The sequence below is a fragment of the Terrapene carolina genome, unplaced genomic scaffold (genome assembly GCF_002925995.2).
Source record: "Terrapene carolina triunguis isolate 2854851 unplaced genomic scaffold, T_m_triunguis-2.0 Scaffold210, whole genome shotgun sequence".
NCBI classification, from domain to species: Eukaryota; Metazoa; Chordata; order Testudines; family Emydidae; genus Terrapene; species Terrapene triunguis.
In genome coordinates this window covers 13,153,797-13,178,642 of record NW_020664561.1, presented here as the reverse complement: position 1 = coordinate 13,178,642, position 24,846 = coordinate 13,153,797, and the positions used below count along the sequence as shown (strand labels likewise).

Here is a 24,846-nt window from a genome sequence, read left to right as displayed (position 1 = left end):
GCCACCCACCGACATCCGGCTGTGACCTCTGATGGCCGTCTCCCTTGTGCTAATCATAATTTTTTGGAGGGCAGAGATGAATGGCTCTTACTGCCTCCTCTGTGGTGGGAGCAGAGGGGAGCTGCGGGCACTGTTTTGCCATTGGTTTTATTAGTTATTTAATACATACATTCAGCAAAGGTGCCAGATCAGCTGGGCCCCGCACTCAGCTACAGAGCAGCCCAAGCCCCCCCCCCCCCCCCCCCGCCCCGCCCGGGGCTTCAGCCCTGACCCAGACAGGCAACATCCAGGGTGAAGAGGGGAGTGCGGCACCCAGGCTCAGCCCATTGTTGGCCTTTCTCCCTGAGGCGAGTTGTGGCAATGGAGATGTGATGGGGAAGCTTGTGCAGTATGAACTGGCCGAGCCCACAAACCAGCCAGCCCGTGGTAACATGTTTCAGCCATTATCAATCTGGGCCCGGGGTGAACTGCCCTCCTGAAGCAAAAGCATCATGTCCCCTCCCCTCTGCCACAGGGAAAGGTGTTACCTGGCAACTGGAACATGGACAGACTGACTGGCTTCTCTCCACCTCTTGTCCCATAAAGCTGCAGGGGGTCACGGTGTCTTTGCTCCCCACCCCAGGAATCTCAATTGCTCCTAGTCCAAGCTGGGTAACATACACAGGCACCGAACATTGTCGGTGTGTACAACACACCACAGGAAAAGCCCAGTTCCCTTCCAGCAGTAGTGTATTAAGACATGCCATTCTCAAAGCTGTGCCGCAGCCCCAAAGGGGAGACAAGCCAGGGTTTTCAGCCGGGCACACACACCAGGCAGGCTGGGACTAACAGCACTAAGCAGGTGCTGAAACGGGGGTGGGGAGGGCTGGACCCAGCTGTTCAGTCTGGCAGTGTTGCCTGCTCCCCAATAACAAGGTTAGTTAAAACCACTGGCAGTGAGGAGGGGCAAAAGTGACCTCCTGGGAGAGCAAAGGCCCCAGACGTGATGAGGAGAGTGAAGGCCGAGGAAGTCCTAAGAGAGCCAGAGCGTGAGTGTGTATATCAGACGGATCATGCTCCCCGTGCAGAGGGTGCTGGAGGCAGGGGTGGGAGGGAGACAGAGATAAGGTTGAAATGAGCAATTTGCTTAGAACTTCCCCTTTTCCCAAGTCCTCCACTTTACCAGCAAAAGTCCCTCCCTGTGCATCCTCTTACAAACCTCTCCTTTCCTTGCTTTCCACTACCAGCTCCCTCTCCTGGGCTGGCTCCTCCATCCCTCTGGCCCTGCTTTTAAGCAGCATCCCATTAGATTAGTTCATAGTATACCGGAGCCCTTTCTTCACTCTGGCTGCCTTTCCATGGCTCATCCCAGGGACCAGATTTTGTTGGTTCTAGTGTCCCAAGCAGAACTGTCACATCCACACACGACTAATAACACTGCTAAGGTCCTTGCAGGATGTGTCCCCCCATTTGAGCTCAGCAGGCTGGGAGGTCTCCAAGCCCCCAGCTTGCATTGCCCCCCACACGGCACATTGAGCTGCCAGACCAGCTGCCTGTCATCCGGCCTTTCTCTGGGACTTGCACCAACTCAGCCCCACTTCCGGTAGGACTCTGGTTTCTAACCATTAACCGTGTCACGTTGCCAGACTAACCTCTGACAGGGAGCTTACTGCGCAGCACTGAGGCACTGCAGGCAAGTCTGCTTGTCCCTAAACAGACTAACCCCACAACCACGTCCCCCTTTAAGTGACTTAACCTTCCTGCTGCTCCAGCCCCATAACCGGACTGCAGCCCTCGCACCCAGACTCAGCCGTCCTGCTCCCCTTCCCCCAGATCTATGGCTCCCAGCTTCCCAGTGAACTGGGGACCCTCCCCAGCTGTGGGATGGCTTTCTTTGACAGATGCCAAGACTGGCTGCTCCTCCCTCCTGACCATCTCCTTATCCCTCCCAGCGCTGCGTATCTCGACCAACACCAGCTACCTTCCGCCCGCAATTTATGTACATGCCCCTCTTAGGGCACCGCACCCCTTGCAGCACCGCACCCCATCAGCAAGCATGGACCTGACCTGGCCACCCTCAGAGCACTGCCCGCAAACACTAACAGGCCCGTTCCCTGTCCCCCACTCTCACACCTGCTCCAATAACTCAGGTACAGGGTGTGGAGAGTTTCCATCAGAGATTTTTAATAAGTTAAGAGAAACACAATGATGAACATACAGAGGTTTCCAACACTGGTTAAATGAGCCCCTCGCCAGGCCAAACAGGTCCCATCAGCACATCCAGCAGGTCCCTGGGCTCTATGTCCTGCCCTTTATTTCGCCAGCATGAGTTAGCCCAAGAATGACATTGGCCTTCATCTCAGGCTGGCACCAAGGAGCCAGTGGGAAAGCTCTTGGCTCGGTGACATGAGGCAACCGGAGAGGGACTGACTGCACCCAGGGCACAAAGGCAGACCTGGCGAGAGGGCGGCGCTGCACGGCAGCCGTGGGCTCTTGCTGCACAGCTGCCAGGCTGGCGCTCAGAGCTGAAGACACTGGTGCTGCCAGGCCCCCACCATGGGAGCCTCTGATGGATACGCTGATCAGGCAGCGCCCCCTGCTGTTTGGCCACTGGGAACAGCAGGGACCTAGCTGGCAGGTCACGGATCCTTCCCGCACTGCAGGCAGTCACTATGTGGTGGATGAGGGCAGAAAATAAGACCCCCCCGTCTGCCCCAAGCTGGCAAATGTTGGGGAACAAAATATTGCACAGAAAGTCTGGCCCCTGAATGCTACTCAGCATGTCTGGGTGCAGACTCACCGCGGGGGAGCCGAGCAGCCCAGGCAGAGCAGTAGCACCCATTATTTCTCCTGGACTAGCGTGCATGAGCTGCTTGGTGCACCAGCCCGCCCAACAGAGAGAGGCTGTGAAGCAGACATCGCCCTGACAGTCCCTTGGCCACAGACAGGGATCCGCGTTGTCAGTCACAACTTTGCACACACTCACTATTTAGCACAGAAAGGTCCCCGACACGGAGACACAGCGCTGCCTGTGGCATCAGGTATCTTTCCGGTCATAAAGGCATCTCCTAGCAGCGGGAGTTGGGCTCCGTGCCAAGGACTGTGTCCCTGCAGCGCCCCATGAGGCAGCAGGGGCTTCACCCACATGCAGGTCAATCCTTGTTCAGCGAGGCCACTGAACACTGCGTAGCATCATGCTTCCTGGGTGCAACCAGGCACGACCCTGGCCTCCTCCATGCTACCGCTTGGTGGGTCTCTGCTTGAGCACTCGGATGGACAGGGTGTCGGCCCATAACAGCAATTCGCTGATGTGGGCCAGGCCAAGCCCGGTGACCTTGGCACCGTTCACCTCCAGGATCTCATCCCCCACTCCAAGGAGTCCTGCGTACAGCTTGGCTGTGCTGGTGTCTGCCATCTCCTGGACATAGATGCCTGCAAGGCAAATAGAGAGCCCACTCAGTGCCCCAGTTATGCAGAGAGTAAGGTGCAGCTTCCTAGGACTAGGACCCCTGCACCAACTCCTACCCTTCCTCTCAGCTCCTGCTGTTGCTAATGTTGCACACTGCAAACAGACCATTGCTTAGGTCACTTTGGCCTAGCTGCTCTTCCTTTGTGAGTATTGGGTACAACTCTCTGGTCTCCATCTAGTCAGAACCAGGCAGGTGTTTTCAGGCCAGCTCTTCAAAGAGCAGGTGACTAAGGCAAATCTAGAGTTATGCTAGAAGACAGATTGGGAAAGCTCTGCGATCGGACCAGTTAGGAGAATGGAAATTCTCACTGTGGCATTTCACTAAGGTGGAAAACCAAATCAGCGCACACAGGGATATTCTTCTGCTTGTAAGACATTTAGGGCCAGCACAATGGGGCCCAACTTGGACCTTTGGCCAGCACAACAATAAAAATAAACTATCTGCTCAGAGCACACATTCCCTGCACATGCGACTGACCCCCGCTGCTTCGAATTTCTGACCTTCCTGTTCACTCCAAATTTCACAGCATGCCAGATTATGAGGCCAGGATCTGGAGCGATCCAAGACCCCATGGTGCACCAAGCCACAGAGGGATCTGGATAAGCTGCAAGTTCACTAAAAACCTTTGGCCCACACTGTTCCAACAGTGAGCACTCGCAGTCAGAGAGGGGTTCAGTTTTCATGCTCGCTCAATTGATGGCCTCTGAAGCAACACTGCCAATAAGGGTGCCTGTTGGGGCATTGAAATCTCTGAAATCACACACGTCTACTAGCAATGGGACCACAGCCACCACTTACTGCACATCGGCCGCCAAACCACCCCGTGTCTGTAATTTGGGCTGAATTTGGAAGCAGCGACAAAGGTACAGACCTCCACCGCTCATTACCAGCACCAGGCAAGCCCTCATGTTAATTTCCTAAGGTAGGACAGGGATGCTGAGAGGGGCTTAGGCCACAGACCGCAGGACCATCACTGGCCATCCATCCCTGCCTGCAGGCCACCTGTTGGCCATTCCTTGCTGCTACACTGCAGCAAGTGCCGATCTGAGTCCCCAACTGTCCGATCCGAGTCCCTAACTGTCCGTATGGGGGTGTGGCATCTCCCCTGTGCAAATAAACATCAAACGTGCAACACGATGGGGGAAGCAAGCAGCAAAGCACACACACAACAGATGGGAAAAGAGAAACATGAAAACATCCTCGCCGCGCCTGCCAAGAGCTGCAGTGCATTCACCCGCAGCACTCACATCCGCACAGCCCCAGCCCCACGCCAGTCTGTAAGGGGAACTCCGCCATAGTCAGGGGGTCTGAGCCCGGGGGTCACGACCACCCTGCCCAATGGGAGAGGGGTCCTGGTGCAGAACAGGCTGAGACTCACTGGCCCTCTTTAAAGAGCTCTTCAGCCATTGGGTGTATGCAAGTCCTTAATAGCCATCTTTCCTTCTCTTCCCCCGGGGGCTCTGAATGGCTATCCTTGTTCTGAGTCTCAGCTGAAAGGCCAAGGACTGCAGCGGTGCAGAAGGAGCTACCTCCAGAGCCCAGGATGGTCAGGTTTGAGGCACCCGGCAGGGCTGCTCGCCAGACCCGCTCTGTGGATAAACCGAGGAGTCGGGGCTACAGAACTGTCATGGCAATAAATTCACTAAACATCTTACTGGAATATAGTATCCAAAGTCAAGGCTGGTTAAATCAAATGCCGGCCTCCTCCTGGAGCCCACCTACCTGATGCCAGGAGCCAGATGCACTGCAACACTGCCAGGAGCCCGGCCGGGAAGAACCCTGGAATGTCTGGACTCAGTCAGGCCCTGAGCCTTCCCCATTTCAGGGGGCTCTTCTCTATTTGGAATGGGGAAGAGATTTAGCAGGGGGACTCCAATAGCAAAGGGCTAGCCTGAGACTGGTGGAGGTCCCAGAGCCCGCTACTGCCTGAGGGCTGCTTTCCAGGGTGGCACTCCAGGGCTCCATGGGGATTTATAGAGACAGCTGGCCCCAGACACAGGCGCTTTCCCCCATCCCAGCAGAGGAGGTTAAGGATGAGAGGTCTAGATGGGGTGTTTTGGGAGCTCTACTACTCTGCTGACAAGCAGACAGCCCAGGAACTGCCAGGCTGAGTCAGCCCAGGGGCCATCCAGTGCGTGCCCAGTGTTCCACACGGGCCAGCAACAGCTGCTTTACAGGAAGGTGCAAGACCCCTTGCAGCAGGCTAAGGCAGCCACCTCTACTGCCCTGGGCTGCCATGTCCCAGGGGTGATGCTCAGGGGACGCCAGAAGTAGGGCGCTGCTACAGAGGCCCCACTTGTGGAATTTGCTCCCACCCAAAACATTCCTAAGCCTGAGACTGGCTGCCCGTAGGTCACACTGCTGTCTTTGTCCAGGCTCCCCCAACCAGGGCCAGCGACCCTGAGCACTGAGCAGACTGACTGGCTTCTCTCCACCTCTTGTCCCATAAAGCTGCAGGGGGGTCACGGTTTCATTGCTCCCCACCCCAGCAATGTCAATTGCTCCCAGTCCAAGCTGGGTAACACACCACAGGAAAAGCCCAGCTCCCTTCCAGCAGTAGTGTATTAACACATGCCATTCTCAAAGCTGTGCCGCAGCCCCAAAGGGGAGACAAGCCAGGGTTTTCAGCCGGGCACACACACCAGGCAGGCTGGGACTAACAGCACTAAGCAGGTGCTGGGGGGGGGGGGCGTATTTTTAAGGTCTCAGGAAGCTGAAACAAACCATAAAAGCTACTTGATGGTGCTGCTATAAAGCCCCACGTGACTATTCACTGCAGGTACCTGTGTCAGGTCGACCATTCCCTGAGGAGACACGGAACCCAAAAGTGCCCTGTGGGGGGCGCTGCAGCTCCAGCTGGCTGGTTCCATCCGGGAAGACTTCTACCACCCGCCCGACTGTTCGCACCAAGTCAGGGGCGCCAATGTCATCCACGCTGAGGGAACGCCGGGGCGGGGCACCTGCTTTCCTGGGGGGAGAAGGGACCGAGCCAGAGGGAACGTTACTGCTATGTGGAGCAAAGAACCCACCACCCTTGGAGCAAGGAGGTGTAATATCTAAGCTACAGGGAGTAAAGGGCTGAGGCCTAAAGCTTCAGACAGATCCTTCATCTCAGGGTCACAGGTTCAAGTCCAACTTGCACTCTAAGGAGCCTGAGGCAAGTGCTTGAATTGTTCCTACCTAATAAGGACTTCCCCTTGGTTCTCCGGTTTCAAGGCAGAGGAGACCCTGATCTTAACCAAGGGGAGACTCCTGGAAATTAGAAATGGAAGAGACCTGCAGCATTAGACCCTCTAAGGCCATCCCTCAGGAGCCCAGGCAGGGTTGTCTCACTCTCCGCCCACTGTCTCCAGGCCTTTGTTCAACCCTGTTTCAATTGGCTCCAGCAATGGTGCTCCCTTCACTTCCCCATAGGCTAGCGGGTCACACACTTACAAAGTTTCCCCTGATATTTACCTGGATTTTCCTTTCCTTCATTTCATCCCATCTCTCTTCATTAGACCCTCCCACCCACAGCGGACCAATCCAATCAGCGCTCACGCTAACAAGCGGCCGCTTCCAAATCCGAGTTCTGTGTCTGCTGCTCTCCAATGCACCCAGAATGGAGGTTTTAGCAATCTAGGCATGACGTTTGCAAGGCCTTCCTGGAGCCAGCTCCTCAGGGGTAACTCACCCTTTGGAGGCAGCTAGGCAGAATTCCAAGCAGGTGCGAGGTCTTTCAGATTGTCTGGAACTAGGGTCCTGTCTGTTCTGCACGGACGTTAAAAATCCAGCACCACATTTTGCAAGCATAAGAGTCTCCCTCACTGTGCCTGGCTCAATCATCCCCCAGGCCCTCAGTACTGTGCTGTCCGCCAGCATCCAGCCCGGAGGTGACTACACCGCGGCGGTGAAATAATTTCTATGGCATTTAATGTGCCTTGGGGAGCAAGCGCTGCATCTTCCTCTCCTCCCACTCAGAGTATCATATCCCTCTTCAGCTCCCTTTGCTGGCTTCCCCTGCCAGCCCTTTGGCATCACAGTAACAGTGTCTCCCTGGTCTCCCCTCTGATGCCCTGCACAGTTCTGCCCCACCTGCATTTCTGCTCTTATTTCTCCCTTTTTGTCCCCCTCCCAGCGCAGCCAATCTCCTAAAGGGCTTCTTGGCCCCTTTTGCTCTTTCCCCGGGTGTAATAGTACCCACTGGAGATGGAGCCCTGGCATGTGACTGGGGCATTTCTTTGGAACCTTGACCCAGGTCATGTGGCATGGGCCAACCAATAGAGACTCCTCCCAGCACTCCTGTGCATCACCCTTATTACACTGGCACCTTCTTCCAAGCTGCCCCATGCACTGGGAACTCCTCCGTCAACACATTCAGACCCCCTACAGACAGGCCCAAGCTTGGCTCCTTACCAGAACCTCCCCAAGAAGAACCGCACACAACCCAGCGTACCTGAAATAAAGTGATGTCCACGCTGGTTTGCAACAGAACTGCTCAGTGTGCAAGGACCATATCTTGTGCCAGGCTTTGTGCAGCACCAAGCACACAGACAGAGCTCAATAATCAATTATTTACTACTGCATTGGCATCACCACTAGTGGAATAAACTTGTATTACAGACTAACGTAGAACACTATCACCCAGCGCCAGCTGCAACCTCCATCGCAGATCGGTACCGTCAGCATTCTCAGAACAATTAAACATCAGCAGAGATCTGGAGTGGGGTGAACTGGGAGCGCCCCTGGCCCTCCCACATTCCTACCTGTCAGCTGCTTTGCTTTCCCCTGGCTTGCCCTCCAGATAAAAGCTGGAACGGTCAGCCTTGCCCAGGAGAGAATGCAGGTTCTGTGCCGAAGAGGCTTTCCTCAGTTGGCAGAAGGGCGACACCTAGTGGGAGAATGAGAGTACTGAAAGCCAGAAGTAGTTCTGGAAGAAAATCCAAGCAAAAGTGTCTTTTGCCAGAAGGGGACGCTCAGGGAGCTCCCAAGTGACCAGCATTTGAAACCCCAAATCCCCTTGATCCCTCTTGAACCCTCTGAAAACCATAAAAATCAACAGAGGAAGAAAAACAACCTCGGTTTCTTCCACCTCTCCAGCATTGCTGTATTAACAAATGTACTAACAGGAGTGTCAGATGTAAGACCTGGGAGGTACTTGTCCTGCTCTACTCAGTTGGAGTAGTGTGTCCAATTCTAGGCACCACACTTCAGGAAAGATGGGGATAAACTGGAGAGAATCTGGAGGAGAGCAACAAAAATGATAAAGGTTTAGAAAACCCGACCTGTGGGGAAAGGTTAAAAAACTGGACATGTTTAGTCCTGAGAAAAGACGACAGACAAGGGGGAGGCGACCTGATAACAGTCTTCATATATATATTATGGTCTGTTGTACAGAGGACTGTGATCAATTGTTCTCCATGTCCACTGAAGGTAAGACAAGAAGTACACCTCTACCTCGATATAATGCTGTCCTCGGGAGCCAAAAAATCTTACCGCGTTATAGGTGAAATCGCATTATATTGAACTTGCTTTGATCCACCGGAGTGCGTAGCCCTGCCCCCCCCCCGGAGCACTGCTTTACCGCATGGTATCCAAATTCGTGTTATATCGGGTCACTTTATATTGAGGTAGAGGTGTTATGGGCTTAATCTCCAGCAAGGGAGATTTAGGTTAGATATTAGGAAAACTTTCTAACTATAAGGACAGTGAAGCTCTGGAATAGGCTTCCAAGGGAGACCGTAGAATCCCATCATTGGAGGTTTATAAGAACAGGCTGGACAAACACCTGTCAGGGATGGTCCAGGTTTATTTGGCCCTGCCTCAGTGCAGGGGCTGGATTAGAGGACCTCTCGAGGTCCCTTCTCATCCTACATTTCTATGACTCTATGATCAATGCCTTCCAAAGAAGCACTGGGCTGTCTTGCTTTTATAATCACAAGCAAGCACAGATTTAATGGTGTTTGAAGACAGCTCACACACCCTTCCAGGTTAGCTCAGAAACTGTGCACCCCTGAAGGAGTCTGATGAGGCTTGCTTTCATAAAATTCCCTCAGCCATCCTGGACTGCTCAGCGCTTGTTGGGAGCAATGTTACACAGGGCCCCAGTGGGACTGGAGGGGCTTTGGGCCAATTACATTAGCAAAGGGACTTCATTTTCGGATCAGTATCTCAACTCCATATAATTAAAGGCTGCAAACAGATTAGGTTATAGACCATCCTCCCGGCTCCAGTGCCCTCCTGGGCCTGGGTATGTCTGACCCTGAAAAGGCCCAATCAGCCAGGACTATGCAGAAAGTGTGACTGAACCCAGCCTGAGTGATCTATGCACGCGTGCACACATACACGCATGAGCACACTCAGTTGTCCGTTCCCCACCCCCACTACACTCTTCCATCTTCTTCTTTCTACCTTATTCTGTTACACTTCCCCAGCTCTTCTCTTCCCCTCTGCTATGCCTGTGGCACAGGTTCAGCTGTGCTGACTAATTTTCTTGTAAGCTTCACTCCACAGTCTGTGTGCACAACACAGTGGGGCAGATTGGCAGGATGTGAACGGACAGGGGTGCGCTTAAGGCTGGTAGTGCAAAGCTCTCTCAAAGTCAGTTCAAGCTGCAGCAGCCTGCATACTCTTCAAAGGAAAGAACAGAGTAGGTCAGACGTAAATGGTGCATCTCTGCAGTATGGTCTAGTGGGTACTCAGGAGACCTGGATTCTAATCCTGGCTCTGCTGCTGGGTGATCTTGGTTAAGTCCCTTCCCCCTCTGTGCCTCAGTTTCCCCACCTTTAACATGAGGATAATGTTACTGTACTCCTTTGTAAAGTGCTTTGGGATCCAGTGGTGAAGACTGCTGTAAAACCTAGGGATTATGATGATATAGCGTTGTTCTTCGCAGATCTCAATGCACTTCCTCTAGGAAGGAGGGTAAGCGTCCTAACTCCCATTTTACATAAGGGAATACTGAGGCACAGAAAGGTAAAGTGACATGCCCCGTGGTCACAGAGCTGGGAATCACACCCAGCACAGGATTGTTCCCTACTACGCTATATTCCCCAGTGCTCTGTCCAATCTAAGCCATGCACAGACCCTACGTTCTGCCTCCATTGTAAAGGATCTCACAACTGCCAGACCTGCAGCATGTACAGAGTCGCGCTTGGGACTCACCAGGCGCAGTGACTGCAGGGAAGGTGCTTTCTTCAAATTAGAGCAATCAGTGGCATCTGCCTTGGCTCTTGGGGGTGGAGCCAGGCTTGGCGCCTCGGCAGGAATCTGATGCATGCTGTAGCACCGGAACCTGCCCAGTTTCTGCTTGGTGCTCTGGCTGAGGGTGCAGAAGAACTTTTTCAGCCCCGATGCGGAAGAGCCCCCTCCTTTCCTGCTTGCTGCAGAGGCCGACGGCTTCTTTGGCTCTGGGTGGGCATCCAGCGGTTTGCTAAAAGACAAGTGGTTTCCATTTCAATAGAGATGTCAGAGTTTGCAGCCAGGATTAGGTTCCACTAAAAGAGAACAGCAGGTGAGGGGTTTGTTTTACTAAGAGCATCAACACATGAACAGTTTCAAGTGGCACGGCAGAATCCTGCAGCAAAGACACACGCACACAGGGTCCGGTGGATGTATTTGGTGGCTTGTGTGAAATGACTTGACGGGTCCAGTTCTTAATAAGCTGGTGTTCATATCCCCAAAGCCACATTCCTGGCCATCTCAGCAGAGAGGCAGAACTCCCGTCTCATGTGGCAGTGCCAGCAGGGCACAGCAGCACAGAGAAAGCCTACACAGCCATTGTCCCTGTGTTCTGACAGGGAAGGACTTTCACCAGCACTACATTCGCTAAAACCCAAGAAGAGCAGCCGTGGATGTTGCCAGTGTTGCAATGTAAAACATACAGAGTAAAAAGGAAATAAAGTGGCTCCCCTGCATGACAGTGAATGGAAAAATCACTTAGCTTGGCTTTGGTGCACAGACTCTAGCTATGAAAACAATGTCAGCACCTGGTTTCTGATGGGTGTCTACACAGGGGTGAGACTTATGCATGATCAAAATTAAAAACAGATACATGAATGGGCAGAAACCACCAGATTCTTCAGCCTCAAACCTGCAGCTTGGGGAACAGAAATGGAGCACGCGCACACAAAATTGTTAGTGAAAAGAAATCCTTGAGGTTTGTGTCAATGCTTTCTCTGGCTTTTAAGCCCTGTAAACTATTCAGTTCCTAAAAGCCGGCAGGGGCCGGAGGTTGGGGGGAGGTTAACTTATATGAGAATCAGCTCTGGGAAACCCAGAGAAAAACACAGGTTTTTTTAAAAGGCAAATGTATTTCAAGGTAAACGTTACAAACTAGACTGTTAACCTGCCATGAGTAAAACATCCAGACTCCCCTCGTAAGAAAGATCACAAGGAATAATGGAGAATATTGTACAATGTAACAATAAATTACATACAAATAATCTGCATTAAAATAACATTATATTAGGTTGAAGTAAAACACTCAAAAATTAGGAAATGCCAGAATGAATGTTGCCTGGGCAACCCTGATTCGGCTCCCTTGTGCATACTTAAATACGTGGTCACATACTATTTTTTCATGGGGCCCCTGCCTCATTCAGCACACAGGATGGGTGGTGTTCACTTAACTAGCATCTATTCAATATTTTGTTTTAGCCTCACTGTTCAGCGAGTGTCCCCAGGCCTTATTTACTCCATACTGTTCAAACCCTGCTCTGAAGACAGAATTAGTAGTTCCTCACAGGCTCTCTATGGTACTCATCACTACACTATCTGAGTGCTTTACAGACATCAACTGATTTTTTTTCACAACACCTCTGTGAGATGAGGTGGTATTATTCCCATTTTACAGATAGGGGACAGACACAGAGAGGGAAATGAGGCAGAGAGATTAAGGTCAAAGGTGTCCACTAATTTTGGGTACCAAATTTGAGACCCTTAGGACCTGATTTTTCAGAGGACTTGGTGTTCTATGGCACTTTGTATGTTCAAAACACAGCTCCTGTTGAATCCAGCTGCAGCTATGAGTACTCAGCCCTTCTGCAAATCAGCCCCCAGGGTCTCACGTCGGGCACCCAGAAAACGAGGAACACACAATCAGTGACCACCTGTGAAAAGCTCGGTTTAAGTCAGTGTTTCTCCACCTTTTCAAGTTGGCAACCCCTTGTTCAAAGTCAGATATTTTCACAACCCCCCTCCTTTTATCAGAGTAAAAATATAGCAGTGACAGCAAGGATCAGCCTATATAATTTATCCCTGACTTTTGAGAGGTAGAGAGCTTGACCTTGAAGGGTAAGAGTGTGTGGGAAGCGAGATTGTCTGCTTTAGACTGTAATAAAATAGTCAATGCCACACCTCCCCACCCCCACCCGATTGCCTTTCGGGACCCTTCCCACTCTCCTGGGGGCTGTGGCCAGTGTTCCCTCTAATTTTTTACGTCCATGTGCGGAATGTGCACCAATATGGAGGTGATATGTGACACGTCACCTCCATATTGGTGCACATAACAAAATTCATGTGGTGGGGGTGGAGCCAAGGGGTTCGGAGTGTGGGAGGGGGCTCAGGGCTCTGGCTGGGGGTGCAGGCTCTGGGATGGGGCTGGGGATGAGGGGTTTGGGGTGCAGGAGGGCTGCAGCAGAGGATGGGGTGGGGGGCACAGATGAGAGGTTTGGGGTGCAGGCTGCCCTGGGGCTGCGGTGGGAAGAGATGACTCCCCCTAGCCCTTTCTTGCCACAGCAGCTCGGGGCTGGAGGAGAGGTGCCTCTCCCCAGCCACAGCAGCTCCGGTGGGCCAGGGCTGGGCCGAGGGAGGGGCTCCTCTCCCCGGGCCGAGGCAGGTCCACACTGGGGCCGGGCCGACGGGGCGGCTCCACCCCCCCGGGCAAAGCAGGCCCATGCTGGGGCCGAGCCGAGGGAGGGGCTCCTCTCCCGGCCGAGACAGGTGCAGGCTTGGGCCGGGCCGAGGGAGGGGCTCCTCTCCCCTGGCGGAGGCAGGTCCGTACTGGGGCGGGTGGGGAGGGGCACCTCTCCCCATTCCAGCCCTGAGCCCCTGCGCGGGGTTTAATAGGCAGCTGTGTGGCCGCGCAGCTTAGAGGGAACTTAGACCCATTGTTGAGAAACACTGAATTGACTTGCCTAGCATCACATAGGAACTCTTTGGCAGAGGCAGGGCTAGAACCCAATTCTCCAGGACATTATCCAACTGTTTTAACCATGAGACCATCCTCTCTCTTCCTCATTCACTACACAATTGGGATTCACCCCTAGAAGCAGGTTGATCCTGTGCAATAAACGAGTCAAGGGTCTTGTGGAAACAGTAGCATGTAATCATGTAATTAAAGACTAACATAATGCATGTGCAGAAGGGGGCCACATTAATGTTGTCTTAATTCTGGAATTTCTAACTTTTGAGTCCTTGACTTTACAACTTGAATAATGTTCTTTTAACATAGTGTGTGTGTGTAATTTCCTAGGTTACTAGGAAACAAACCAAAAACACAAATTCTATCATGTAGAGTCACACAGAACCTGCACAGTTCATCAGCAGGGTTGGAACCTTTAGATTCACATCACAGATCTCTGCTATTTAAGGGAACAGAGTAACTGATAGCAGTAGTAGGTTGTCATCCTCTCTGCGAACTAGAGGCGGAGGACACGTACTTTGCCAGTGGGTTTCACAGATATTTGCGGACATCAGAGCAATTTCCAGTCCGGGCTGTGGATGGGAGGGTGCTCTATTGGTCAGACCCTTCTGTTTGACCCCCCACGCTTAACCCCTTCTGCCCCATCCCTTCCAGCCTGTCTGTGTTCTGTTCCCCACCCCAGCTCCTTGTCCCAGTCCCATTCTCCTCACATAGTCAGTCCCAATCTCCATTCCTCAGGCTTCTCATCCACGTCCCAGTCTCTCCCCCATGTCCCAGTCTCCTTGCACAGCCTGTCTCAGTTTCCCACTCCCAGCTCCTCCTTTTACCTGTTTCTCCCCAACCCATTTGGCCTCCAGTCATCCCCCACCCTGATTGTCCCTTGCACTGGGTCCCAGTCTTCCTCCCAGGCTCCTCATCCAAACTCAGTCTCCCCAAGCCCGACCCCTCCCCAGCTCCTTGTCCCAGTGTTTCCCTGCTTGGCTCTTTGCCCAGCCACAGGTAGATCGGAATGATCCCCATGCTACTGGAGGACAGAAAAGCCAGGTTTTCAGAGGTGCTGAACACATGCCTCACACAGTGACTTCCCCGAGGTTGTGGCTGCTCAAAATCAGCCCCCATCACCACAGACCAAGGTCACTGAGTCAGTGGCAGATGGGAATACAACCCATATCTCCTGACACCCTGTCATCAAAGCTAAGATACAAGCCCCTTAGTGATGACTGTGATGCTGCTGTAGGATATTAGATTAGGTGATGGCAACATTTCAGTGGGAACTGCTCAGATTACACCTCCCTGCACAGACCACACCCATCATGCATGCCTGATGGCACCTGGATTAACTTGCAAGGAACCCAACATCTGGGTGGGATTCCGGGGCTGTGACAGGCCCTGCTGACAGACAACAATGAACATAAGCAGTATGGGTATATGCAGGAGAGGTGGCCCCTTCTATGGGCAGGCAGGTGTGTAGGTAAGACTCTGACAGTGCTTTAAATTGCCGTTGCCACAAGAGACCACCACAGTTTGGCTCCACTTTCCTACCCCACACCAAGGTGGGCTGTTCAAACAGTGGAAAGACTCCCAGGTAAATTTCAAACTCTCCCAGGCCTGAAGGAGCAACACTAGCCTTTAAACTAAGTGGCAGAAACTACAATTTGGGGAGGAGTGGTAGAGAACAAAGAAAAACATTAGGGATGGAAGAAGCTGGGAAGATCCTTTCATTAAAGGGCACAAAGAAAAGGGCAAAGACACCACAGTATCAGCAGTGGGGGCACTGAAAACCTCTCGAAGCTGATCAGAGATCCATTTGGGTCTACAATGAACACCATGACTCACGATCAGGTACAATTAACCCCTTCATGTCTTCACTGAAGTATTTATTTCTAGCATTCTGGGATGTGGACAGGAAGGGGAGAAATGCATACTGGCTGAGGGATATCCTGGGTAACAGCAGCAGCAGCTTTTGGGGGAAGTAACAGTGGGGAACAGGAAGTTCCTGGCCAGCTTTAGGGAGAGCAGGGACACCAAGGAGAGGCTGATAGAGGAGAAGAGATGGGCAGGTACATGGATGGGAGAGCAGAAGCAGCAGGGGAAGGTTTAATACTGGAAGGCTGGCTCCCCACCAATTAGCAGCTACAGCTGTGCCAGCCAGTAAGCAGTGCTATCCTGCTAGCAGCAGCTGGGGGAACAAAGAGCCAGGGAACCGGAAAGGGGCTGCAGATCTGGAGAATGGAAAGGTTGCTGACCCCCTCTGGTCAAACAGCTGCTCCCAACTCCCTCTGAAGGGGGACCAGAGGATGACAGGTATTTACATATGCATAGCGCCTCATTATCAGCAGATGGGTGTGTCTTAGGCCTGGGGACCTAACTGCCACACCCCTGCCTGCTTTGACGACCCCACTGCCAGGCGGAGCTGCCAGTACGTGGGTTGCCAGTCTCTCTCTTCTATTTGCCACCTCCATGGTCACAAGCATCGCTCTGTATACCAGGCACAAAACAAGCCCATCCATAGACCCCGAGGGTCGTTACTTGCTAACTTCTGCAGCTACAGAAGGAGCTGTGCAGTTTACAGAAGCAGGAATCAGCCCAACGCCCAGCCGCTCCCCTCCACAGCTCAAAGCCCTTCCACTGATGTGGTTACAGAGCGGGGAGCTTGCTGTATATTTACTCACCTCCCTTCCAAGAACGGCTTTGCTTGCTGTGACCCAGACACTGGCGCTTCCCCACTGGGTAATCGACCAGCCTGGGTGGGCTCGGTCTCATCAGCTGCCAGGGAGAGGATGATGCCCACTGAGCTGACGGTGCTGGGAGCAGCAGAGGGAGCTGCTGCTGAGGATGGACCTATCATGACAGCAACACAGTCAGACAAGCACCTATTGGCTGGTTCAGAAACAGGCTCTGCTTCCACAACAGGAAGGTGAGTTCGACCCAGTTATTGGAGTCAGCAGAGACGCAGACCTCACTCAGCCCGACCCACTGTACTGCAGGAACAGGGATAGTTTTCACTACTCTTCCTAGATCCCCATTGAAATGGAGCTGCCAGTACCTCCTTTTCATTTAGAGGGTCTAGTCTCTCCCCAGATACCCATCCCCGAAACCTCTCCTGTCCCGCAGTGGGTGGCTCCCATCTCAGCTGGCTGAGCGGACTCATGCCATGCACCTGGGACTCTCCCTTCACCCATGGATGACAGTAACCCCTCTCTGCCTCCTCCAGTTCTTTAACGTCTGTCTTGGATTGGGGAGCAACCAGCACCATTCCCATATTAGCCAGCCTCACCCAGCTGGCGGAACCACCGCCCCCCCCCTCCCCCGAGTCTTATCCCCAAGCACAGCAAATGTGTGATCCTGGCACCGCAGCCTGATGACCAGCATGTTCAGGCATTGGTGAGCTGCCAAAGGGAGGGCAGGTTTTACCAGTGAAGAATCTCTACTCTGAGAGCCCACTACTTCCCTTGCTGCGAAGTTCATATCTTGAGACTGTCCGCAGGAGCACCGGAGCTCGCTCACCTGTCCCGAGAGCAGGCAGGGAAGTGGCCAGAGCTAATCAGACAGTGCTTATGAGAGCCCAGTGGGAAGCCAGCTCAGAGCACAGAGGATAGGCATAACACAGCCATGTCACTAAGGGGCCAGCAGCAATAAGCCCATCTTACCTTTACTCTCTCCCAAGGAAGCAGGCAGTTTCTGGACACTCATGGCCCGCTCTCCGTGGCTCAGAGATGCGCTAGCAGCCTGGCCATCATGCTGGCGCTTGGCCCGTGTGTTGTTGCAGTTATTGGTGGACAAGGCCAGGAGTCGGCCCTTAGAAAGCACTTTCGGGCTGTGCTGGCTGTTCTGCTCCTCCGGCACAGACCCGCACTTGCCGGGAGGAGAAGTGGGCCGAGTCACCAGGTCACTGGTCTGGTCCAGGCGCCCAGTTTCATGGCCTGTCAGCCTGTAGCTACCCGTCAGGACGGCCTTCCTGTAAGGCACAGGGGAGGAAGCTTTCCCAGTCAGCGGTGGGACAGGGACCCGAGCCAGCAAGTTGTAGCATGGTGCCCCCTGCTTTGCTTGCTGTTGGGAGATGCCTGTTGCCGGTCTGGGTTGGCTGAAGTTGTTAGCTGGCTGAGGGGCGGGGGCACAGCTTTCCAGTGTGCCTCTGTTGCCTGGGATTGACTGTGCTGACGGCTGACCCTGGGCAGGGGGCGGAGGGTGGGCATGCCCCTGCTGGACAGGGCCGAACGCTGCATCACACCGGCCACTATTCTTCCCAGCCAGCCGAGATGCAGCTGGGAGTTGGTCACCTTTGGAAAGTGCTTCTACCCCATTGGCTGTTGGCGTGGTCACCTGACCCTCTTTTAGCACGAGGGTGTCCTTCAAGCTGGAGTTTCTTTCCTCACTGACGTTCTCACCAATGACAGCCTTGCTAGTACCAAGCACGTTGTCAGAGACCCTGGTCCCTCCACTGCCACCATTCACCCTGCACTCCTCCTGCCCCGCCTTCCTGCCCCTCGGGTCCTTCTCTGGAGCACGAGTTCCCCTAGGAGCTTGGTGCCTGCCAGGCCAGCGGCCTCTGGCATCCTGGGGGTGGGAGCTCCCTGGCCCAGCCTCTTCGCTGTCAGTCCTGCAGCTGTCAGACGTGTCGGTGCTGTCTAGAGCTGAGTCCACATCGTCTATGTATGTGACATCCCCGATGTACGTCTCCCTGATCCGCTCCGTGTGAACGCGCTGCCGGGAGGGAAGAATCCAGAGGGGAGACCCCCTCGGGCCCAAAGTCCTTCCTCTCACCTCCTGCTGGGAAGCGCTTGGCTCCCCACTTTCAGCCTCGGTGCTGATTATTTTGTTTTCCTGAGTTACGCTGTGGCCCTCTGATAGAGGCTTAACAGTCTGATCAGCCCTGAGGTCCATGTTCTGATTAGCTGCTGAGCCCCTGAGGTAGGAGCCACAGGCTCTGCACTTCCCCTCTGCACTCAGCGCAGTGGGCCCAGCCTTCTCAGAGCGCCCCCTACTGGCCAGGTGCGCGGATGTCCCTGCAGCCTGCCCACGGTTCTGCTGCTCCTTGCACGCTTTACTGACCCCACTCTCCTTGCGGTGGAAGTCCCCGTTGATGTAATCTGAAAGGTCTGGCTTGGAGACCAGAGGGCTCTGGCCCAGAGTCAAGAGGACTGAGTCCAAGACCCGCTTCTGGCGCAGTTGCAACCTCTCCAAATAGCGAACTTCAGCATCCCGGAGAGACTCGTCCTCAAAGCGCACACGGGATGGGGACGGCCCTCGCTTCCTGGGCTGCCCGCAGCTGGATTCCCCACTGGAGGAGTCACTCAGGTTCCCACTGGCGTGGGCCTCCGCATCCCTCAGAGCATAGCTCTTCTTCAGATCTGGAGCGGTGCTCCTGCCGGCATCCCTAATGCAGCAACGCAAGGACAGAGAGGACGGTTATGGAGTCACCAGCCAGTCACCCCTCCCCTTTTATTCCCTTCAAGGGAGTCCTGCCACTCTAACGTACTCTAGGCAAATGGCTCCACCCTGCGGAATGAACCCTTGTCCATCTGAGTGATTCCAGGGCCAGGACTCACGCCTCACCCAGCCCACCTCCCTTTCCCCAGGAGGCAACTGCATCCACCTTAAATCACCCCCTTTTGGAAGAAGTTTCCCTCCTTTGCTACCAAGAGTCAGGGGGATAAGTCCAGTGCCCATGGTGAAAATCCCACTGAAACCATGACAGAAAATCTTAAGGGACCAGTGGGTTAAGGGCTAAAGGCCAACGGGATGCAAACTCAGTCCAGCTGCTGTTCAGATCAGAAAATCAATCTGTGAGAAGTGCAGAGGAGAGCAGGAGCCCCAGCACAATATGAACAGATAGGGTAGATGTGGGTGCCCTAGGGGCCGGGCTAGGCAGTAATGTGCAGGAGACCTGTGTTTGTTTTCATGCCTGGCTCTGGACTCTGCTGGCCTAGGGAGGTGCGGGGGAGCACACTGGGCCCCTCAGGAAAGGCAGTCCTGACACACGGCTCAACACTGACCTCTTCAACAGACAAGGGAGTGGTGTGGCCAGGCTCCCTCAGAGGTGACTGGGACAACAGGCCTTGAAGGATCAATATTATAAAGGAGGAAAGTGGGAGGGTCTTCGGCGCAGATCTGGCCTGGGCCATTTCAAACACAACACTCCCACCACCACCCCTGAGAGCAGAAGGTGAGGGGAGAGACGCTGAGCTGCCTTGTGTGTCAGGAATCGAGATTTCCTTAGTGCTAAGCTGTTACCATAATGGGGGGTTAACTGCCCCCAGAGCTGTCTTTGGGCAGAGTAACAGAATCTGCAGCAGCTGGGGTGGGGGGGATTTCACCCAAACCAAGTGTGTATATAAGAACAGAGCCACACTTATCAATTCACAGATGCCAGCCTGAACTCTAAAGCAATATCGCTGCTCTTCCACTTGCTGCATGGAGTATGAACATGTCACGCCTGGTTAGCCTGCTTTTCCGTTCCCAGCTCCCTTCACTAGCTCATTCTTGATTCCTATATGCTACAGTCTTCAGCGAGCATGATGGATCTTCCACACTCCACCTCAGGGTTAAAGCAATTCAATTAACCCCTATTCACTTTCTCTCAGGCGGAGGCACGGAGCTGATCAGCAAAATCTCCCAAGCCCACATCACTTGTGAGGATTGTTAACAGACACACACATGCGTTATCTATAATCCGAGGTGGGTTTGTTGCAGTGGTGACTCTCTCTGTTGCTACGTATTTATTAGAGCTGGTCAGAACATTTTGGATAAAACTCTCAAAATACACTGTATTGATTTCAACAAAGTTTTCAGTTGTAAGGTTTCGGAGGTCCAGGGTGGACTCTGCGGTCACCTTAAGAGAGACGTGAATCAAAAACCTGACTTTTCAGTCAGAAAACAGATATTTCAACCCCATTTCCGTTTTGTGAAAACATGTGAAAGGGTTTGGTTTTGTTCTAATATGGAACAAAACCAAACAAATTTTAAAACCTCACAAGCCAAAACTGTCATCTTCCGGAGCGCTTGAGCTTATTTTACTCTGGGAGACCTTTCTATATTGTTGGCAAAATAAACTGATCTCTGGGAGCCAAGAACTTGCAGTCGGTGCCTCTCATCATAAAATGAAACAATGACACCCCATTCAAATCCTCTAGAGTCAACACTAGTGTGTGATCCATTGTATGTGTTATCTATCCGGTACGCATGGAGCATGTGTACGGTGAAGGTGTAACAGGCTTCTGCTGTGCATGTGACATTTGTTTATGTGGTGTAGTAGGCTACAGCAGTGTCTCTGAACCCTTGTGATACCAGGAACCGGCTTGCTGCCTTCCTAAACTGTGTCAGGAAGATCTCAGGGACTGGGGCCGGTCCACAGACTGGTAGTTGAGAAATACGGGGCTACAGAATGCCTAATGTATCTGCATCTACATGAAAGCAGGGGTGCGGGAACAATTTGTACAGTGGGGGTGCTGAGAGCCATTGAACCAAACTGTAAGCCCTGTATATGATGGAAACCACTTCAAGCCCAGGGATGCAGCTGCACCCGCAGCTCCCCTAGTTCCAGCACCTGTGCATGAGAGCGAGGATCACGGTCTGGTTCTATTTCCATACATGCTTAAGCGTGCGAGTGAGGCAGGAAAGCAGAAGAATCCCGCAGGGAGACTGGCAATAGAAGCAGGTCTCCCGCCCCCTCCCCCTGGCATTCCCCCTGGAGCTGTGACTGACATGCGAGGCATTGCACTCACCGCCTGGCCTGGGGAACAGCAGGAAGGATGTCGTGGCTGGCTCGGAGAGGGCTCGTCCTGGCCTTCATGCGGGCTCTCTGCAGCAGCTGCTTGGCCTGCTCATGCCTGGGGCTCAGCTCAAGCTCCTGAGTGGGAACAAAGGCCCTGCAGCCAGGCCAGTGGGGAGCAAGGCGGGGGGATTAGAAAAAATAACAAGGATTAGAGGTGGTTTAACAGTGACGAGGACGACGCGGCTCTGCCTGGAAAAACAACCCACGGTGCATCCTCAGACCCACAGCAGGCCTGCAAGCCAGCACTAGAGGGCAGCCTATGCCACCAACAGGGGAAGCCAGGGCTCTCACAAGACAGGCATGGGCGCCTGTTTCCAAAGACACAGTGATAGACCTGTCCAGAGACAGGAGGAAGGAAGGACGGGAGCATTCCCTAAACAACCTTACAAGTGGATGCAGCAGCTCTCAGGGGCCTAAGCCAAGTTGAGGCCAAATACCCTGAAAACCTGGACAAGGAGCCTACCTCCAGCCACATTAAATGCACCCTCACAGTTTCCACTCCCCCTCAGTTTAACCTTTACTTAAAGACAAACTTCTACTCGGTGACTGGTTTTTGCTGGTCCCTCTGGTGGCTATTTACCAATGGGCCAGAGCTGAAAAGGGCCTGCTAGGTCCCCTCCCACCCATCCCCTCTGCCAGTACGGGGCTGTGACTGCTAAGTTCCCAGCATACATAAGGAGAAGTTAGATTAAAACAGTATACTCGCAATGGAAGGTTGCAATGCAACACGACTGTTTCTAAGAGTTCAGAACAATTACACACAAGAACACAAAAGCAGACACACAAAGCAGGCTGCCCCCCTAGAACAGAGGCACAACTCCCCCCATCTTGCTCTAGGCTGGCTGGCTGAGCGGGATCTGGGCCTAGCAGCACATATTCTACAGAGCCCCCTAGTCTGCAAGCAGGAGCAGCAACCCCCCTGAAATTTAAAGGGACAGAGTGTCATTTTTACACAGCTTTCAATGCACCACAGCACCCTGCATAAGGATCTCTTGCAAGTCACCTTAAATATTTGGAAATAGCAAAGCAGAAGCTCTCCAGGGACAGAGTTGCTGGTATTTCTGCAGTTTTGCACACCCATCACACTCCACAGCTTCAGCTGCATGGTAGATTTGCCCAAAGAACAGCAGAATGCTGCGCTATAAGTCACAGTGAAAATAATACTTCTCTCTGCTTTCCCTTTGTAGATCTCAAAGGGAATATCACCCCCATTTTACAGACAGGAAAACTGAGGCACAGATAATTGAAGTGACTTGCCCAAGATCACCAACCAGGTCAGTAGCAGAGGTGGGAGTTGAACCCGGGTCTCCTGAGTCCCAGTCCCCTCTGCACAGCACCGCACTGCCACTATAGCAATAATCTGTAAACTACAGGGATGACTGGCTGAGCAGAAACAAAATGAAGCAACAGGGAGTAAGGGTTGTGCAGCAGGAGGGACTCTTTCTAATAGGAACTAAACAAAGGCAGCAGAAGCAAAAAGAGCAACAGGCAGGTTCGCAGCCTGAGATCAACCCAGCATTCCCCACCTTGTCTCTCTGCAGCCTATTCCTGCAACACCTGTGCAAAGTGAAGGGGAAGGAGAGCTGAAGTTAACCCCTTGTACACCAGAGACCATGTAATAGCAGTCCCTCCCCAACTTCCTTTCCCTCAGAGTTCAGCTGCTCTGTTCCCTGGGAGCTCCCTCCTCTCACTGATCTCTGGTAGCCTTATCTCATCCTGGTGCTCATTGGCCAATTAGCTGCTGCCAGTCAGTCACTTAGAGAGTTAAATTACAGATGGGCTTCTTCTCTTCAAAGGCCAGCTGCCAGCCACCCCATGACATTGGGCAAGCAGTAGTCTACCCCCTTTCGCCCACCGAGATCTGCCCATGCACCTTAGTCCTCACATGTAGCACCCCTTCCTATCCCAGTCAGCTCTGCCAATGCATCTCAGCCCGGACCATTTGTTTCCTTCAACAGCTTCCTCCCCACCTCCCCAATGGTCCCGCATTGTACTGGGGAAAGCCCCTTGGCAGCCAGCACAGCAGGCGCAGAGTGCAGCTGTCCACCTGGGAGGTGCTGTTACCGAATGGGAATACTTGACCCCAATTCTCCAAGAGTCTCACTGGCTCCCTGTCCACTTCCAGGTGCAGTCCAGAGATTGGCCTTGATCTGCAGAGCCCTAGGTGGTTTGGGTCCTGGCTGTCCGAGACACGCCTCCCTCCCCACCTGCCACGCAGCAGTTGAGGCTCTTGAACAAACAGTCCCTAAGTTTAAGCCAGGAGGCTGGTGCATTCTCCAGGGGCTCTGGCATTCATTCCCTGGCTAGGTTAACAGGGTTCAAGTTTGTTGCCCTGAGGCCCAAACAGGGGGGATTGTCCAGTTTTCTGGGAGACCATTGTGCCTATATTTTTAGTAGGCTCTACGTACTGCGGAGCCAGTGCACGGGGAGTTACTTTGCAAAACAATGCAGTACACAGCAATACATGGCACTTTCCTCCTCTGTGTACATCTGACTCCCCTTCCTCCCCCTCGGCCCCTATCTCCCTCTCCAGCTTCAGCCCAGCTGCTTAACCTCTCCAGTTAATCTGCTGATGCCATTCCCGCCCCATTCCACTCAGAGAAATGTCAGGTGCTAAGGTTCCCGAGAACAGGAGGGCACTCCACAAAGCCTGCCAGGGGCCTCAGCTTGCAGATTTAACTGAGCCAGGAAGCACTTTGATGCTCTAGTGATGGGTGCTCTAGACAGCTGTTCAGCCCACAGAGGAGAGGAAAGGGGTTAAGCCAATGACCATGTGTCTCAGGGAAGGGAGGAGAACAATGCCTTGTGCCCCACTAAAGGTTGTTCAACCACAGAAGTTCTTTGCCTACCAAAACATTGAGGGGACGCTTGGTTCCTAGCTCACCGGCAAGTGTCATTAGCACCTCCTTCTAATGCAGCATCCAGCTGCTCCAGACACATGCTGGGGTCTGACTGGGGCTTCCCCCTGGGCTCTGTCATGGGGTCAGGGAGAGGGATGTACCAGCACATCTACATCTTCCCAGGTAGGTGCACAGCAGCTTTTCCCCCGATCTGAGAGCACGAAAGGGGAATTCAGTCTCTTGGGCCATGCACCTGTCTGGGGCGTGGAACTAAGTGAGCCCCTTACAGGCAGGGGGAAAGTGTTCCCAAGGGCAGGCAGCCCCACAAGTGGGAGAGGGCACTGGGGGATGTTCAGTGGCAAAGAATGAGGGGAAGAGAAAGGAGAGTTTACCAGCGGTGAGTACCCTCCTACACAGTCCATTAACCACGTGGCTAATTGCTTACAGGACCCAGACACATGGCAGACTAGGCTGCTAGCAATGATGGCCCATAGTTAGGGTTGAATGGTCATTACCCTCGTGCCGTACAGGCATGAGATGTTCTCAGCTCATCTAGCCAGTTAGTGCTCTGGGGCTGACACCCCTAACATTTCCTTCCATTCGCTTTTGGCTTCAGATGGTCTTCTCCAAAATCACTGCCCCCAGGCCCAGAACTCACGG

General features: G+C 53.3%; 1 protein-coding gene across 1 annotated transcript in view; it reads right to left on the bottom strand.

Moving 5' to 3' along the window:
- Positions 1-3,185: 3,185 nt before the first annotated feature.
- The window catches only part of LOC113407277 (uncharacterized protein KIAA1614-like), a 36,104-nt gene continuing 14,443 nt past the window's right edge, over positions 3,186-24,846 (bottom strand). The window contains exons 5-11 of the mRNA XM_026655601.1: positions 21,297-21,440; positions 17,223-18,949; positions 16,245-16,413; positions 10,593-10,860; positions 8,195-8,319; positions 6,233-6,417; positions 3,186-3,411 (exon numbers count right to left, since the gene is read on the bottom strand). Of these exons, the coding sequence (XP_026511386.1) occupies positions 3,218-3,411; positions 6,233-6,417; positions 8,195-8,319; positions 10,593-10,860; positions 16,245-16,413; positions 17,223-18,949; positions 21,297-21,440 (2,812 nt within the window). The 3' untranslated portion in view covers positions 3,186-3,217. The remainder of the gene's footprint in view (positions 3,412-6,232; positions 6,418-8,194; positions 8,320-10,592; positions 10,861-16,244; positions 16,414-17,222; positions 18,950-21,296; positions 21,441-24,846) is intronic.